The sequence below is a fragment of the Varroa destructor genome, unplaced genomic scaffold (genome assembly GCF_002443255.2).
Source record: "Varroa destructor unplaced genomic scaffold, Vdes_3.0 BEIS01000005.1, whole genome shotgun sequence".
Taxonomy (NCBI): Eukaryota; Metazoa; Arthropoda; class Arachnida; order Mesostigmata; family Varroidae; genus Varroa; species Varroa destructor.
The window spans coordinates 37,529,367-37,549,134 of NW_019211458.1; the positions used below are offsets into that span (position 1 = coordinate 37,529,367).

At 41.2% G+C, this 19,768-nt stretch overlaps 1 protein-coding gene across 4 annotated transcripts in view; it reads left to right on the top strand.

Moving 5' to 3' along the window:
- The window catches only part of pHCl-1 (pH-sensitive chloride channel 1), a 58,125-nt gene that overhangs the window by 6,258 nt on the left and 32,099 nt on the right, over positions 1-19,768 (top strand). For all 4 annotated transcript variants that reach the window (XR_015329030.1, XM_086990880.1, XM_022808513.2 and 1 more), the window contains exons 2-3: positions 16,740-16,804; positions 19,060-19,204. Coding sequence is in view for 3 of the 4 variants with exons in the window: in XM_086990880.1 (XP_086847006.1) it covers positions 16,740-16,804; positions 19,060-19,204 (210 nt within the window). In the remaining variant the exon portion in view is untranslated. The remainder of the gene's footprint in view (positions 1-16,739; positions 16,805-19,059; positions 19,205-19,768) is intronic.

Consider the following 19,768-nt stretch of genomic DNA (forward strand, 5'->3'; position numbering starts at 1 on the left):
CACGTAATCGATTCTAGGTGGCTAGAGCAGGTAAGTTAGAAATCCTGTTACAACGCTGAAAACGAAACTAAGTGATAGTCTGATTATCATGCAAAACCATGAGGACGACCTTTACTGCGCGCACACAGAGAGCGAACCTACAACGATAAGAAAACATAGGTTTCCTTATCATGCGTATGATGTATGCAACATTAGAGGATTTACGTGCGCCATGTAATGCTTCTATGACCGGCGCAGTCTTGAGAGATGCCATGTGATACCTCGCCGAGGAAAAGACGCAGAACAGCCAACTGTGTACATAATAGACGCGGTGTATTACTGCAACAATGTTTCGAAATAGGTAAGCTATTTGGTAATTGCCTGATATATACTATTAGCTTCACGCTATTGTCGTTTCCGAACTTGCTTGCCACTACTTGACCACTGATGCCAGATTAATTTAACGTTCATTGTAGCTTGTTCAAGCTTACGTGCAATTCTAATTCGCTAGAACCCATGGAGATCATCCGCAGGTGCGCCGAGTCAAAATTTGTTTTGGTCAAAAAGCTGTTACTAAGCGTTTACGGTCGGCTTATCTATACGTAACTTATGTGTGCGGAAAACTCAGATATCAGACAACACAAAACAGGGACATCGTTTCATCTATCTTAATGTAAGGACAAAACAAGGACATCGTTTCATCTATCTTAATGTAAGGGCAACTAGTATCCTACACACGTATCACTAGTGCGAAATTCGAATTTTTCAGGAATTCATTACCCAGTAAATTTCGTTCCCATACGTCGGTGTCAGATACATAGGAATAACGTCTACCCCATTCGCATAGTGCAGTGAAATGGCTACTGACTGTTCCTCCATCTGTACAGCACGAGACTGTCAACAACTGAGAAAGTGACAACCGTCGATATACTATAATGACTCCACTATACCGTTGGGCCAAAAAGCAAGCTTCTTCTGCTTTTAATTAAACGCAGTCTGAACGTATCAACAATAGTCATTTGAAGTGCACACTCTACCTGGTATCCCCATGCATATATAAATGACGTCAGTAAGTTATTCTAGGGACCTATCTTCCTCCATGACCTTGGCCTACGTAGAGCGACTGACAGAGCGGCAAGCCCTGTTTGCCATTGTCGTTAGCCGTCGAAGCAAAGGTGCGTGCTATACCCACGTCTGATCCCGACGATACTGTATCAGTCAAATCCTTATTAGAACAGACACAGCTCCAACCATATCGTTGCTTCTTATGGCGCTCCGCCACAGATGTTTATATAGTATCGGCTATTTCGTCTGTGGCCTCGAATACACTGTTCTGACCCGACCATTACTTCAGCTGCAAGTGTTAGGCACCAGACCCAAGCATTGCCTCAGATCTAGACATCAGCTAGCCGAACATGAGCCACTTTTCCGCCCACCGACCCAACAAACGTTAACGGACCTACCAACAAAGCTGTCGTAGAGTTAATCGGGGGCTGGCGCCCGCCAGTGGTGCAGCATCAGCAATGGCCCTGCTACCCAAAAGTGTCCGCTGAGAATTGTTCGCCCAGTCAGCCGAGCAGACGGCCAGTTCTGATTAGGCAGCTGCACAGGGCTATGGCGGCTGTTGAAGCGATGGAGCAGCCCATTACTCCTCTGCAACACTGGTCTATAGTGACTTGTCTACCCTACAGCAGTGCCTGCCAAATAGCTGCCCCCTTTACCCATATATATACCCTAACCGATTATTTTTCCGTTCCCGACCTACGCTCCTCTGCCATATAACTGCTTTACTCAAAAGCTATCCATAGCACAACTCCAGCTGAATGGCGTACCGCGATATTTCGACATCGAGAGCTCTAGATGTCATTCCTCAAGCCGCAGCAACCACCTCAGGTCTTATTCGGCCTGCCACGCGGCTAGCCCGTCCTAAGCACCATTTCTTTCGTCCAACGGTCATTTAGTCAGCGAAGCAGCGACGCTGATGTGGTAGGTGACAGGCCTTCGTAGCCACTAAATGAAGGGCACCGCTAGAGTCCATAAGAGAGTTGGAACTACTTGTTGGCTTGTCTTACGATTGGCAACCGGCTTTCCGATTGTTTATATACTAACACGGCTTCCGTTCATGTTTGACTGAATAAAAAACAAGACAGAAACGAAGGATAGAAATGTGTCTAATCTTCCATTTTCAGTTTTCAGATATATATGTAGGAATAACTGGCGAATCGTACTTTTCTCTAAAATGATTCTCCATATATTTAGTTCAGTTATTTACTTGTGTATGGGGCAATGCCCGAAAGAAGGATGCAACCAAAAAACCAGCTGAACACAGAAACATGCAACAAAGCCAACTTTATTTTTTCATCTAGTAAACTTACTGCTATGATTTCACTACGATTATGCGCGTAACTAGTAATGTTACGTCGAAGCCGGGTAATCAAATCATCACTGTTCAATCTGTCATTAGTAAGTGGCGGAAAAGTTTTTGATTCCTCCGCTCCCTAAAACTGCTCCGTATCTCCTAAGTTTTTATGAGTTAACAAAATTTAAGGAGAATCCATTTCACCCGCTTACACAACTGTTTATTGACCATTCTGTATACAGCAAACATTTGAGTCTGAGAACGGTCAGATTCGTAACATTTAATAATTAAACAGCCCATGTAATTCCGTAACGTATTTATCTTCGAAAAATCTACTCCAGGTTGAAACTTGTTTGCCCGTTTTCGAAAAATACCGCTACATAAAAGGGTTTCGGATGGCTTCTATCGTTTTGCAGCGGTCCATTTTATGATTGGCAAGTCGTCCTTGCAGATATAAATGGCCTTCTCTCCCTATATCTAAAATATGTCAGCCTCTACCAACTGAGAGTCCGTGAGCCTTGAGTAACTGCTTTTGCTATTTTTTCGAATACAAGCCCTGTTAATGCCTTGGGTAAGCGAAGGATTTGTTAGCGTTCCACGCTGTTCCCATGCGTTTCGCTGGTCTGTCCATGCACTTGCCCCATAGCTCTCAGCTTCTACGTAACGTTAATTTGTACTGAAGTATTTTGACGGACGGATGGACCGCCATGTACGCAAACACTACTGCTAATGCATTGATTGGCGGGTACAGCTGCGAGTACACTAACCTCAAACAAGATCGATACTATTGCGTTTACGTCTGCTACAGCTGTTGGTGTCATTGGGGAATATAAGTATCCTCCGCTACACAACATTGACTAAGCTAGGAACCAATCTTTGATAATGTAGCCCCACCCCTGCTTTGCCGCCCCCTCCCCCCTCTCTCTCTCTCTCGGCCCACCCACCCTTACAACCATTGATTTCGACGAATATGGCGTGCTCTTAGCATCGGCAATGTGCGCATAAGGAACACGCATTCAATATACCATAGTTTATTACAGCGCCTCAAACCTTTGTTCCACGCCCCTTTCGCTACAAATGTTACATTTGACAGCAGAGTTCCGTAAGTGAAGCCAATGGCAATTGTGATATCGGCTAATGTAAAACAAAGCTGGCAGTGACCACTGAAAGTCAATTCGACATTCATGTTGTATCCTCTGAATCGGTGTAAGCCATCGGTGCCGATATGGGGCCAATGCCCCCTATCAGCGCAGCCGGAGTCCTCACTGCTTTTTGGCGCGCACGCCAACAGCTGCCGCTACTACTCTTGGCGCTTGGATTGGGACGCCAGAAAGGCCATTAACGTGTACATGAGATTCGGGTGACAGGATAAAGGGAAGATTGCAGGTAGAAGCAATGCACAATAACGAGATTAGAGCGGAAAACCGAAAGAAAAGGGAGAGAGGTTTGTAGAAATGCTATCACCTATAAATTGTGTACGTCTTTCAACACAATTGCGCAACGTACTAAAACATGTTTGTACCTACTCTTGTTATTACCGCGCGGGAGCGCACAGTGTGAAACATGAATATAATAAATGAGCATTTTTTTGAGGGTACATGGTGGGCCTACCCTCGATGTATGTTGTACTGTTGTCGCCGAGATAAAGATGGAAATCAGCACTTCGTTTGAGTGGAGAATCGACTGTATTCCGTATGAAGTCAAAACCGTTAAAAGAACATTTTATGGCGTCGTTCGAGGGGCTGTCACTTTGCTAGAGTTAAGTCGAGAAAATATTGTACATTATTACCATTACCCTTTGCTTTTACATATATTTATTGATTGTGAAACTGTACGGACACAATCGAAACTGTGTTCGTTTAGACCTGTGAAATATACATATTCATTCTTCACAGGTATGGGAAACGCCCGTTTCGGTACTTCAACGAGTAGGTTAAGATGATGGAAGGCGACGAGTAATTTTGCGACTTTATTAGAGTGAAAGTATCTACTTTGGGGGGTTACCGTAGGATAACGTATGCTTTAATTTATAGAAAATCTAAGCATAATTATAGCGAACCCTGTAGGTATGTGTGAGACCCGAAGAAATGTTAGAATGATTTCCGGAAGGCCTTCCATTGCATCAAGCGTCTGCGGCGTTGCAATCGGGTCGGCTATGATTTCAGCTTGCGAAATAAAAATATCTTAAGAAATGATGCAGCTTAAACAATTAAAGCTACTACATATTGCTAAGGCATTTAAAACAGCCTAATCCGGTGGAGTCCGTCAAGCTGAGTAATCTTAATTATTAAGCCTTGTTTCGTTCATCAAAGAGACTCGTAGGGCGTCACAGGAGCTCAGTCGGCCGCTGAGTGTTCCACGATCGGCCCCGTGCCAAAATTTGAGTACGTCCACTGCGATCCAAGAACGTAGAAACCAACGAACAAATAGCCAAAATGGCATATAGTAACATGACGAAGTCAAAAAGGAGACAATACTTTACTCAACGAAGACAGAACCCTAAATGCACTACATTTGCTTGTTTTCTCGACAAAAACATCAGTAATTTTAGGTCCTGATTACAGCACTCTCGAAGGGTCAGTCAGTCAGTCAAACACAATATCAATAAAGGCAAGCTGCAAAGCAGTACGGCCGGCATACAGCTTTACGTAAATCATTTGTGTAGCTAATTCAGTCCAATCAAAGCAATGCTAGATATAATAATAGGAATCGATTATAAATGAAACTCTTACGTGATAAAAGCATATGCTGAAGGAAAAACATCTTCAAGTAACTGCACTCCTACTTATTTACTGTTTTCCCTATAATGTGGGAACACTTAGGTTAACTTAATTTATCATATAGTCTTCATTAAGTTTCATACTGATAGTTTAACATCATCTCTACTTTGATAAGGTCCCATGAGGACCAAGCGCTGAAACACAAATTGGATTTTTTTAATTTTACTGAATAATTAATTATTTAGAACAATAATGAATAATAAAATTAGAGTTAAAAAGTACTCGGCTTAGACCCCTTGTCAATAGTAAGTTTTGCCTCGCTGTTTTGACTCGGCTTAAAGTTATAATAATGAATTCCGGTCACGATAAAAAATGTAAATGTTTTCTGCAACCGTCTTTCAAATTATGCGCCTACCACAGGCTTTGGCTTAAGCTGATATTAAGATACGTCGAGAACAATGCTCTAGCGTTCAAACAGGTCTTATAGCTTGTGGCCGACATAATGGTTGTTCGTGCCCCAGCCTCATTATAGGACTTATATGTGTTTGGTGGAATATGGGTGCCACACTTCAGCAGTATGTAAATTTCTAAACAACCGGGTTTTTACACAGTTCTATATATAAGATGATATCTTAATAGAACCACAATAGAATCATCCATTTAATTTCCAGATATGTTGCTGTACTGGCGAGTACGGTATGCTATATAGAACTATGGCTTTTTTTACCTTTGGCAATCAATTGTCGCTACATCTGTGATGCGAACTTCGATTATAACTCGATCTTTGGGGTATTGCCTTCCTAGGCAGTCATTAGAAAACTTGCACACAAATTATATAGCTTGATGTGCATGTGTTTACCAGGCCATGCACGAACGGCGTGGGTACTGTACAGGTATCCAGAGTACGAAACAATTTCTGAAATGTCTCGCTGCTGCTCTAATTTAAAATGCATTAAACAAAAATGATCTAAGAGCTTTTCATTGACACTCGCCGTAGACCAGCCAACGAAATAGGTTGGTTTGATGACTGTGAGCATATTTAATTTCAACCACAGTGATTAGCAGGTGAACGGATATACGTATGCTTTATATATATACATTCCTCCTTTTGTTTCCCTCGCTTTTGTGTTGTTGACGAACCTACTTTAAAATCGTCTTCCAATCGCTCGGGTAACTCGGTCTTTTTTTCCTTATCCCTCCTTGGTCTACCCAATCGTTCATGATGTTTACTTTGGACTGCGGCACCAAAAAGGCCCAGATCAAAAGCTCTATATTATCATAACTCACAATAGACTATACTTTTTTTATGGATGACGCGCGATGGGTATTACTGACGCTGCCGCCGTCATAAAGCACCACTGAGGCAGTGGGGTTGTGCCCATATTTCCGCGTACTGTGTATACGGTGGAAGAGTATTAATAGTCCGTCATTTTCGTCCAATCCCGCTGTTGTTTAAACTATAGGAAGGAAGCGAGCTGTCGCAGTAGATGTGGCGCCAAGAAAAAATTGCTCAGCAGCCATTGTCTCACGCAGTGGCTTTAGGGTGACCAGTTTATGTAGAGCGACGGCACCTTTACTAAGCAATAATTAGGTTAGCTTTGACACTTTTAAAAGAAACCGTTATTGTTCTGAACATCGATTGTTCGTGTATGGACTCCCCTCTTATATACATCGTCTGAACACTGACCGGCTGGATATTCTATCGAATCCTGTAGTATAGAAGTGTTTCACCAGAACCCTTAGTAGCATTAATTTATAGCCAATGACAAGTTTAAGGCATACGGGACTGACTATGAAATGAGTTGGGCATCATCATCGATCAGCTTAAACATTGCTTCGTATTCAGCCACTATATGTGGCAACCTAATATAATACCATTAAAATTGGAACTAGAGAAGCAATTTGGCTATCATGGTGTCTTCACAAAGACACGGCAGCCTTTCCAAACGTACCTCGTACGCAGTAATGCATAATACATAAGGACACTGACTAAAATTAAGTGGGACTCTGCTCGTCTGTAGGACGGTTTTCGTTTTTCGTCGTAGATCATTGGACGCCGAACAACGTGGGATACAAAGATTAAAAAAGTAGCAAAGGCTATGTTTTGGATATTAATTTAATCAGTTTCAAAACCCGTTAAAAAATACGTAAAATTAGTAAAACGAAGGAGAGAAAATAAAACTGCGTTTACCGCAGTTCATCCTTACACAATACCATTATATGAATATGTTCTACCTCCGTAAAGGGTCAGAGCTAGATTCTGATAAAAAGTCTCCATTTAAGCAGGCAGATTATTGTGAATCAATGGAATCAATTGGAACAATATTGAACAAAATGGAGATATTAGGTTTTGTATCGTACCTATATTCTTATTATATATATATATATATATATATATATATATATATATATTAGTGACGTTGAGCGTTCCGGACGCTTTATTACACATTAAATTACTATGGTTAAAATTCAGTTTATAAACGTACGAATTAACCTCGAATTGAGCATTTTTGTGAATTTACATGCTTACTGATTAGAAACCCGTCCAGGATGCGCCTATCCAGAAGTCGAATCGCAAGCTTCCGTCCGTTTTCATGTTCAAATGTTGAGAACAGGTTTTTCCTCCGTCTGAGCACCTACCGTGCTTTAATGTAACAAACACCTAAAGACCGCATTACCTACCTGCCTTATGTTCACGAGTCTCAAAGAAAAAGATATCCATAAATAAAACCTAATCGGCTTGTTAGGTCAGTTGATTATCGTGCATGTAGCAGCCTTCAGAGCAAACAGGTTTAATAACAAGCATAACCTTGAAGAATCGCCGACCATACAGATGGTCCCGTGCGATCATCATAACGGCTGTATGCCCAATGAATAAAGGCCCTGAACAGCTTTCTATGTCAGAAGAGTCGCGTAAAGACGGTGAAAGGGACACTGAGAAAAACAATAGAACGCATTAACTGGACAAACGTGATCGACCACTGTGGCACTAGTGCTATCTATCTCCAGTAAAGACACTTCCATTTCCTGAGATCTTCGGTCCTTCTTCTTAGCAGCGGGCACCATTGTTTCTGCATACACAGCTTTACAGTATTATAGCCAAAAGACTTATGATGCTGACTGGTCATTCGCGCTCGCTAGGTAGTGATACGTCGCCGCCAAATAAAGGCCCACACATTGGCCATCCAATTGACCCAACGTGCGGGAACACCAAATCACTGTTAGTAACCGGTTCGGGAAAATTTGCTCAAACACCCTCACGCGCGCATGTGGGTATATATGCAGGCAGCCAGACAGAATGTTGATAAGGCGCTTGCAATGTTTCAAGATAAATGGAAAAAAAAAAGGACTACTGAAGCAAGTGAGAAGACTTCGTTTTCTTTTCGCTATATAAGGGTTCGTAGTAGAAAGATCAGTAGTTAGTACGAGATAAAAAGCCTAGAGCAGTTAGATAGCGTGGCTGTTCAATACGTAAGGTGTATAGCACCTGTAGACCTCATACGGAGTAATCTGGCTGGACCTTGGAATTGTTATCTGTTAACGCCGACATTTAAACGATGGCGGCTGAAATGATGGAGGCTCCGGGTATCATAATTACGTTCTATCGGTGTACAGAAATTATATGAGAATTTGTTCGGACAAAGACTATACGATGGTGGATACTTTATTTATAATAACACCACCGCTTTAGATTTATATGATAAATATTCAATGATAATCTAAACTAATTAACGGAAATAAATACTAATGAAAAATAAAATGATAAAACAATATCGATAAATACGGGACATGTGAATGTATTCAAATAACGCTAGATAATTTGGTTGCATACCAACACCAGTCACTGTGAAGGAGGCACTACGAATTTTTTCATGAGGTAACCTGGTTTTGGTATAATATGCTGAGGCTTTTCCACATGTTCGCATTGGCGGCCTTTATCCATTGCGTTTATTCTCGCTTCTAGAATAGACGAAATCGCGATGATGACAATGATTTGTGCCTGGGCTGAACTGAATCAGTTTATGAGCGATTCGGCAGAGGGGTACATACAAGGTGACCTTGAAGCGTCTATAAAATCTCCGGACCGTTACCCCAATCTCTAACAATTTTCCATTGTTAACTCATTTACCTTTATCGCTAGCAATTTTCGTAAGAGATAGATCACGTCCTTTATCGTTTGGTAAGAATATTACAATGATTGTTTTTGATGCTACGGAGAAAATATGTCTACCTGCGCAATCTGCTGGCGAAAGTCCATTTGTAGCTGAATGCGATCAGACATAAATTAGGTAGAAAACAAAATTTTACAGCTATCAGCCCGACACGGACAAGATGTTCTTCGGTACAAATATGCGTTTACTATAGTCACGACTGATTGATTAATTTATGCCAAGTTATGTTGAAAACCCTTTTTAATATATATTAAACAAAGTTCATACTTTAAATATATATTAAGAAGAAAAATGTTTGGTTACCTGCTTAAGAACTGTTAGTTTGGTAACTTTGGGAAAATATTTTCAGAATCTATTATTATTAATTGCTTAAGTAAGCGAATATCCTGTACGCATATGCATCCTATTTACGTGAGCCTGCATAAATAATAATTTGGTATATATTTTATTTTTATGTTTGTTTTTATATTTAATAACCACATAGCATTTTTGTATAAGAAAAACATATCATACTTTTTTATGTATACCCAGCAGAGGAGGGTTCTTCTCGATAAAGGAAATAAAATTTCCTCTATTGTAATTACATGAGCCCATCTGTCTCTGCAAGTGGAACCGCAGCATCTTATCCGTATTTCTGGATAGCTAGCTCACATAGTGGTATAGCACACCTGTGGTAACATTGAATGGCTCGGTAACTTGTAATAGTGCATGATGGCTAACAAGTCAGCAACCTATTCCCTCGAGAATAATCTAAAATTGAGGGAGACATGGTTCTGTGGCACTACGCTATGGGACGCTTCGTTGAACACGCATGTACGTGTGTACGTGTTCCTTGTGCTGCCGGCTGAAGTCATAGTATAGAAATCTCTTCGGCGTTGGGCCCTAGCTAGTTCCCACGTTTACTTCGCTGTTTAGTTACGCTGTATCGTATAGCCTCTTCGACCTTGCGGAAGCTTAGAGAGCAAACAAAGTGAATATTGTTATAATGAAAATAAATATTTAGGTGGTCCGACGCACTTATGGACTTCATTTCTGGGACTGACCTTCACGTTTAACTCGTTCACTGCCCCAACTCAATTAATTCAATATAATGCTTTGTTCAGAAGATTAGCAATAGTCACCATGCACTCAGCATGATACAATGTCCCTTTATATACGTGCGTAAAAATGCTGCTAGATAAGTAGTTATAACATTCGCATTTTATCCTTAGTTTAATGCTATAGTCAGCCTAAACTGACACTGACGAAAGTTAAATACTGCGAGCGAATTTGTAAGTTACCTTCGTAAAGTAGCGAATCAAGCGATGCGAAACAACGGAAATCTTAACAAATCACCTAAACAATAGCCCATTCCCAGTTTCGGTAATGTGTCGGATCCTCAGGATGCTTTGACAAAGAATATGTGGTCCTGTGCGAGGGTGTGTAAGCTTGGTTTCAGCCCAATAATTTGGCTTCGTCGTACAGCTGCAAAGTTAATTTCTCGAACTTTGTTTCAGCTTCTTGTCCTTTTTCACGGGTTATGTAACGCATTAAGCAAAAAACAGGAGTTGCTTTTTTTTTATTTAAGAGCTAACTTCACCCAGTCGGTCAGGAATAATCCAAAACTTATATATACGGCCACTTTCTCCGCACTTATATATAATTGAATTATAATGTTTGATTTCTTATGAATCGGCCACACTTACCCGGCGGGATAAGGACATCCCGTGGCGCGGTATCTTTTAGCGCCTAATTGGCCCAACATTATTCTGCGCTATCCTTGCGATACTAGTGCGGGTGTCGAACAGGGTTTTACCGTTTCTAAAGCCGGATAAGGGCTTACACAACTTACAGCTTTCGACGCGACTGAGGGTATCCACTGCAACAAGCCTCTCGTTGTCCTGACGATCATCCTGTTTCAATTATTCCTTCTGCCATACGAATTCACAGATCAACGGTGTCGTCGAAGTACTAGCAAGGAGCGTATTTCCGAGGCTTTCTCATCCAAGCAGTAACATATCGCAGCCACGTACGTATGCACATACGCCAGTCTAAACTCATCTGTATGTAAAAGACTGTTTTATCAGGCCAGGAACGATTTTCTGTGCACTTAGATGAATTTGATGACAGTCAGAAAATACCGAGGTTTCGGCTGCCCACGAAAATATGGACCGCAATTTCTTCGACCTAGAGCATGCTTTTCTTAAGTAAGAAGCTATTCTACCTTCCAATCTAAAAATATCGACCCGTTAGAGGAAGATTGCCACGTCGATCTTGTAAGTATGAAAGGAGGATTTGGTTCTGGGCTTTGCGTATTTAGCGAATATCTTTTCATCAAGCAACCAGTTGAGTTTTTTTACGGGTTCTTTCTATCTGCGTCGATACCGCATCTGACCTATTTCCAGCGTTGATCACTGCCATCTCTGCCCGTATGCCTCAAAAACTCACGGAACGCATCTCATAACGGACGTATCTCCACGACGTTTTTCTGGCTTTGCTAATGGACACTGCTTTTAAATTAATGTGTAGCCAACGATATTTTCAATCATAAGACCTTCAATAAGTCATTTGCAAAACTTATCATCGACTGGTTTTCGATTGGTATAGAAGCAACAATGCACATAACGATACATAGACCCTATAGAAATACTGGTGCCAGCTTTACGTAACCGTTCGAGGAAATAGAGTGAGAGCTTTTTTTTTTTAGCGATTTACGGCAATGAGTGTTAGTTTGCATTTTGAAGTTGAATCGTCAATTTTGATTTTGAAAAGATGGTGAGGTGAAGAAGCTCGAAATAGTTTTCTCAAGTTTTATACGATAAATTGTATTCTATGCAAGTTATGAGCCATCATTAGCCAGTAAAGGGTCGTGTTTTTTCAAATAGAAATTTCAGCGTTAAACCTGGAAAAAGTGTTTTGGAGTTTCGAAAAATTGTAGTTATCAAGGCGCATTGCTTAAGGCCACTACATCATCTGATTGGCTAATGGGGGAATACTGATTATGATCAGCTACTTATACATAAGCTGGTAGTGATAACGACAGGGAATTGCTACTTGATTATGCACAATTTGACAGACGTACATTTAAATTTTTTGTACCTATAACCCTTTATGGTGCACTTTAGCAATGAGAATGACGCAAGTTTACTGGAGGGATCATCATTCGTTAATTAAATCGTGCTAGCTTAACTGACTGATGCACACCATAGCACAAAGAGACATTAATGCTATGGACCTATCAGAAGTTATTACCCTGATTCTAACAGAAGTAATTTTTTTTAACTTGTTTCTTATAAATTCGAAAGAAACTCGTTGTCGATTTGCTCCGTACAACCTGGTACAGTTGTAAGTGTTAGATTCTTCCATTTACCTAGTACGCAATTCAGTATAGTAGTACTGGATCCTGTTAGCTATAATCGCTGCTCTTTGATAAACTGGTTTTCATTTACCTATAACGTACAATGTCAACAGCATTGCTCTGAGCGCAATCTGGTTCATCTGGCTGATTTTTTCAAGCCAGCTGTGCTCACGCCACTATAAGGCACGCCCACTCAAATGGGCTTATAGTACCTGGCCTGAGTGTGTGAAAAGCACTGCCGTTTGGAGTAAATATTCTTTCTGTATAGACTGCTAGATCGGTGGATAGGCCTATTACGTCATGCCTCGTCTGTGGAGAAGCGACACGAATTGAGGCCTACATAGGAAAGGACCAAAAAAGCGAGATACCGGAACATCACTTTCAATAAAGGGTCGTCTATGCATATCCTTTACACTCCTATGTATTACACACGGTGTTTGTACTTACTTGTATTTGTCCTATAAACAAGTGGCCGCTTTCCAATCAATCTATATATATGCGTCCTCATGGTATATATATATACCATGAGGACGCAAGTCAAAATCGTCCAATTAAACTGTAGCCACGGTGTAAGACAATTGTTTTGCAGTTTAATTTTTTTCCAGAATCAATTCTTTCTAGATTTATCAAATTAGAAATGTTTTTTTAGAGAAAGTTGTCAGCCTTTATATGTTGGTGGCATACAGTGCATACATTTTTCAACTAATGCCAGCCAAGGCAGGTTAAGTTTAGGTTTTGGTTCCAGCGTTGGTAAATGGTACCATCGCAAGTGGTCACCTGTCCGTTTCATAGAGCTGTTGGGGAAAACCCCAGATAACGAGTCGCGCAATACCTATCACGGCTAGATCTTCTAGTAAGGGAAAACCATGCGATGCTATACCGACGAGGTGATTTTGGGGCTTGTTTACACTACAAAGATAACCGCAATATTGAAATATATGATGGCAAAGCCCCATTGAATTTCTTCGAGAGACAACTGAATCGAAAATCACTGAATGGCAGATACGGGTGGTACTTCAACGCGAGCGTGCGTCGAGGTGTAGCCTAGGTACTCGGTGATGTTCGCAGAAAAGCTGCCGCTGTTGTTCGTGGTAGATTAGAACGAAATGAAATTTCAGGATATCGTTTTGGGCTACTAAAACAGTTCTGTATCAACAGACGATATAACTATTGATGAGACGCGAAACCACTATTAATTACACCCTTGAACGTATGCAATATCCGAAACGTCGATTGAATCAAGCGAACGAGCTGTAGGCCAGCCAACAAAACTTCACAGGGCAAAAAGGCCACAGAGACTATTATGCAAGCGATTCGAGCTATTTCAAGGACACTACTACTACAAAACGGCTAGATTTAAGCAGCAAAACAATTCTTTACCCGTTTACCCTTATTTACGAACACCAAACCCAGTTAAGCGAACCTCAGCTGTTTGAGATTAAGCGGGTATGTTTGTCAGCCAAAGAACTGCGGCTACTTTTAGATAGAGAAAAAGAAAGTACGCTGGTAGGATAACTGTAGGAGTCACCGAACTAATTTGTAAGGCGTATGCTTTTCTACGTACGTGCATACAAAATCAAGAATTCGTTAGCCAACGTCGGCGCAACAGGGGCAGCGCGTATCAGTTGTAGACTTCAAATCAGTAGATATGGTGCCGATTTCATGTCAGCGATGGTCGTGGAGTGTAGCCTTTTGTTCTAAACCAACTGGTCCAGAGCGTTCCCGGCACGACAAATTCGTCTCGGTAGATATTTTGCCTCCCTACAGGGGATTTCACATTTAATATGTTTTAACTAGAAGCATAGCTGCCAACTATCTTGCCGTACTGGTAAAGAGGATACAGTCGTATACTCTCATACTTTAATTAATTATGAAGGTGACGGAAGTTGGAAAACGGAATAGAAATTCCTCCCCCCAGCGTTCTTTTCGGTCAGCCGGGAGTACCAAGCAGACTCTCGCCTGTCGTTGTCTTCAGTCTGGCGAGGTTCTTTTTGACAATCGGTTGCTTATTGCCTGCCAATATGTACGTATAGCTCTTGTCCTTTTAGCAATATGCGTCTCATTTGAGCTTAAGAGACCGACATGATGGCGGGATGAAAGCGAAAACATCCGTGATCGTAGTCGGAGAGCATAAAAACCGCGAGCTATGGCAACCTGCTTTTAGATGATGGAATCTGTTTCAGCAGCTTCGGACATACTAGTACAAATATTGCTAAAGTGTTGTACGGCAGCTACTGTAAAGGCGGTGGCAGCGAACAAAACTATACGACAACAAATGTTTTGTTGACAACGGAGTCAGTAAGCACTTGCTCTGTACCACCAAACGTTGCTCCACATTTGGAGAATGAGAACGATCGTGTTCCGGTTTTATAGGTCCGACTTTTCATTCACGTTGTATATACTCGACGTTGTTGCACGTTTATATAGATTTGAATTTTGTTCGACGCATCTGTGGTGAGGGGCCGTCGGCTTCCGGGCCACCTGAGGAGATGTAAGCTCATGTTTACAGGAAGGGCAAAATTCCTATGTTTGTATTGTCGCTATGGCTACGGTATTCATTTAATTACCTTTGTCATAGAGGAATCTTGAGGGACAATGATTGCTGGAACTTACCTACAGATTCCTGTCCTTTGGTTGAATATCTTTCAGTGAAGCTATCGCAGAATTTGTGTTCTCTTAAGCCCTCGTCGGCCATGGCTGTATCGCTCTTCAATTCAGTCCAACCAAAGATTTTTTTAAAATTTATTTTTCTTAATACTAATGAAGAACAGTGGTAAAGCTGTTGCGAGCAATACGAAATCGCATGGAAAATAGAGCCCTTGTCAAGTAAAAGGAAAATGTAATGTTTAATAAGCTCATACATTTTAATATATTAGTGTTTGATAATAACCAGCATAAGTTAGGTATTAGCAACAATAATAGTGGACAAAATTGATCTAGATTACGAAAACATCCTAATCCAATAGTAACAATCGAGTATGCCTTTGCCATAGGTCTGACTCAAAAGTACGGTAGAGGATATCTTTAAATTCCTTTTATGATACTTACTACAACGAGTAGTGGCAACTTATGTAATAGTAATGAATATTTCAGCAAATATACCCTAGCAAATCTAACGTCCTACGTTACTTTACGTGAATAAGCTGCTTGTCAACTTCGGGGCTGTGACAATATGGAAACTCAGGCGTACGACGTTTGTGCCGACACGAAGCTCAGCAGATGTCGAGTACCCAAGATCCTACTGGTTTAGATTGACACTTGAGTGTGATTTAAAGGTGAAGCAAATTTGGTCCACAAATTGTGTTGTGGAAAAGATGAGATCACATGGAATCGTTTTAACAGAGACCGAAGTCGAAGTTTTTGGAACAACAGACTGGTACTAGAAGTGGTAGAAGCTAAACGTACTGTCTTGGCGGCGTACTTTGTCATTAACCGAATTTATCAGAGAAATCAGTTGTAGAATACCACCAGTTTTCGATACGTTGCTAAGGGCCGACAGATACAGGCAGCACCTAATTTTCCGCAGATCCTTTGGCGATTTCGGGCCTTCCTGCGAAATATAATGCACAGTCTGGGTCGGAGAGAAACTGATACTGTTCACTACCGTCTTTTTTAATTTTCGAAAATAATTAATATTTAACCTTAATAAGCAATCTTCGTTTGAACTTGTTCCGTGACAGGTGCCGACTACGTTTTGTAGAAACGGCTGACTGGCGTATTCAAGTAGAGTGTGCCCATTTGCCGCTTCTGATATTTATTATGAAAAGTAGGACAAGCAAATGACTGGTCCCGATCGGTGTCGTTGTTTGTCTTGGTTTAATGTTATCTCTCTCTGCTGTCATTTGTGTTGAATTTCGTCTATATGCGTACTGGCGGCTGTTTAGCTCTAATGAAGTATTTTCAAACTTATCAATTGTTTATCGATACGAGTATGATTTGAAATATGACATGAAAAAATGGCTCGATCTCTTTGACTACTAAACAGAGAGATGGTGAAGCAATAGTTGTTATATACTTGTCATACGTTGCGACAAAGTAACAACACAGGCTAGATGTATAGTTTGAAGAAAAAAAAAAAATTATGATTTTAAGATTCCTCTGTGGTTAGCGGTCTTTTCGCATTGCTGACGTATTGGCTCTTATAATACAATCATGTATTTCGTCTGTTTCAGAAACAACCAAAGTAAACGTGAGTGTTCTGTTGCTGAGCATGTCATCTCCAGATGAATCTAGTTTGGTAAGTTGGCACTCGAGCATCAACACACTTGTCCACTTACGCCATCGAACGCTGATACTACAATGATTTTTTAATTCTACTTAAACGCGACGTAAAAATGGCTTGCGATACACACCGATTTTCTGATGAGAGCGAAAAAAAAAAAATCGGATCTGACATTGTTTTTTGAACCCGTTAAGTACAACACTCAGCAACTTTTTAACAATACACTACAGAGTACTACAATAATACATTGTAAAGCGAATATATGAAGAAACAAAGCCAGAATTCATAACGCGCCTGAAACTACCATTGTCGACGATTAGACGCATGTTCGCAAGCAGATATCATTTACTTTTTCTCTTTCTGGGTTCGTAGAATGTTATTATAATTATTACTAAATTTCTGTAAACACAGCACGATCAGCAACACGATCGCAACAGGTGGAGGCCATAAGCGAAGAAAATCTCCCAATCCACTATTATTCTCTTTCTGACTACAACGAATATTCTTGGCGCTGCTGTACCAGCTAATAACTGTGAGAGACCGCGGTCAGGCAGCAGTGTCCCACAACCGAAAAAATGTTACAAACTAAAGTGAGAAACCAAAGGATAAGGCAGGAGACTAAGACGAACGGGGCCTGGGATCTTGTCGAGGCGCGCCGTAAGAGCACGGATAGATGGCTGGATGTGGTACACTTTTAACGTTTGTCCGTTCTACGCTGGCTGTATGCATTCACGCCCTTCTGGTGGAGCTCCGCCCCTTGACTTTTAGCGCTGTCGCTAGCTGAACTCATGATGCACTGCTGGTGTTGGAAAGGATTCCCTTCCTCTCATTCACTGTTCCCGCTGCCTCTGGCTTTTGGGACGACATCGTATACACCGCAGCGATTACGCGCTCTACAATTATCTCTGCGTTTGACGCCACCGCAACTACGGGAGCCGTCGTTACACACTAGCTTGGCCGTTTTGGCTCAGCTTTTGGCGTGCAGGGAGCTCCCCGCCTGCTCCTCGGCCTAAAAATAGTTACCTGGCATACAGTACATCCCATATTGTCTGTCCGATGAGAGGGGTCTCACGGGTGGCCCTTTCCCAGGCTCGCTCATCAAGTCGTCAGACGAGCAAGCGTTCAAGTTGCTCTGCGCAGATGGAGATGCTGTACTTTATATACTGCTCATTGCTCATACCGTGGGTATAGGGCCTGGTCACTACGACGCAACTGTGTAAGAAGGCAGACAGCAGGTCATATTAGTTTTTGCTCGATTTCAATCTTTTCGTATACCGTGAGACATATAGTCACATAAATAATTAGAAAGCACACCCTAAACCTATATTGCATATATAAGTGTAGATTGTCATCAAAGCCAAATGAGGATCCCAGTTGTGAAGGCCGCGGCAAGAGCCCCTGTATGTCCGATCTAACTTTAGACCTATGCAACTTCTCGTCATACTGCTGGATCCAAATAGTAATTCTCTTTGCCAAAGATAATATGACGAAGATATAACGGCCAGTTAGTTAAGCTGAGTGCTTCGGTCTATCTATATGCAGATGCTATGGAGGCGAAGTGTGATTTATCGAAAGTGAGTAAACGAAGGCAGGGATGATCATGTGTGTACAATGTTTAATGACCTATGCTAACCACCGTACTGCTATCCAGTACTTATATGGCAGTATTCACGTTTGGCTGGGAATACTAATAATTCCTGTTAAATTCGTACCATGCTGGTAGCGAGTGAGATATTCAGTGAACGATATATATGTATCGTTAGAGCTGAGAAACCTTCAGTTGAACAAAGTTTAAGCTTAAAAACCCCAGATCTGAAGTCAGTCGATTCGTTAACACTCCAATAGAATTTCGTCGTTCGCACGGCGAAGCGGCTTCTCAAGGAAGTTCGAGTTTTCCGGGTGTCATTTCTATTTCTATCTGTCTAAAAAAGAAAAAGTTTTAATCCTGCATCTAACGATAACGAACTCAAATTATAATTTATTCCACTAGTCCATTAAGTGCAAGCCAATAGATACTTGTTTATTCTACTTGGAAACGGGTCTTTCTGTAGTTGACTCTAGCAGACTCTAGGTGCAATTGAGGTACAGTGGTTAACCAAGTCACGATACGGCCCACTTGTGACAGTCATCACTATGGAGCAAGTTTGCAGAGACTCGTCGAACTCAAGTTAGCTATTAAGCAAAAGAAAAAAACAGATTGGAATTTTTCTATATCAGTATCATTCGTAAAAAACTTTACTTCATGTGGTTTACGGGTGAACGAAATTTAGAAGTACGAGATCGAGTTCCTGCTAATTCAAAAGTGGATGGATCAAAGGTTGGCCTATCACGAAACTGGAGCCAACCATTCTCACCTAAATGGACTTCTGCACGAAGGAAAAATCTGGAAGCCGGACATCTACTTTATCAAGCATGGTAAGACAGCACGACTTTGTTCGCATGAGATCGGCTACCTTTTAGCGTTTAATCCTGTTTTTTTCTGTTACACGTAACGTCAAGTATAACAATGAAGTACTTCTAAATTTTCGACTTGTATATGATGAGGACATTAGTTATTTACGCGACAGTCCAACTGCGAAGCCTTTCACCTGACTTGTGACTAGAATATTTAAGTATAACGTCGTGTCCTTGCATGTATATATATGTGTCAATTTATATCTATAAGGCTGGCCCTTTCCGTCCTATTGTAGTGAAACCTAAACTACGTTAGAATATTGCATAAGCACACACTTGTCCTTTGTTCCTACTAGATGGGAATTCTCATGCTCCTATTACGTTATAAACCCCGCAGCAGTGGATTTTATCACGCTATCAAACGGACACTCTATTGGCAACAGATGAGCACCTTTCAGGTCAACTCCAGGTTTAAGCTCAATGCTTTGTAACTGCTTTGTTCCTTTTTTAGCCATAAAGCTGCAATCGCAGCTGAATGCAATTTACTCACCGTAAGCTGAGTCTCAGTCGTTTTAGTACAGTGCT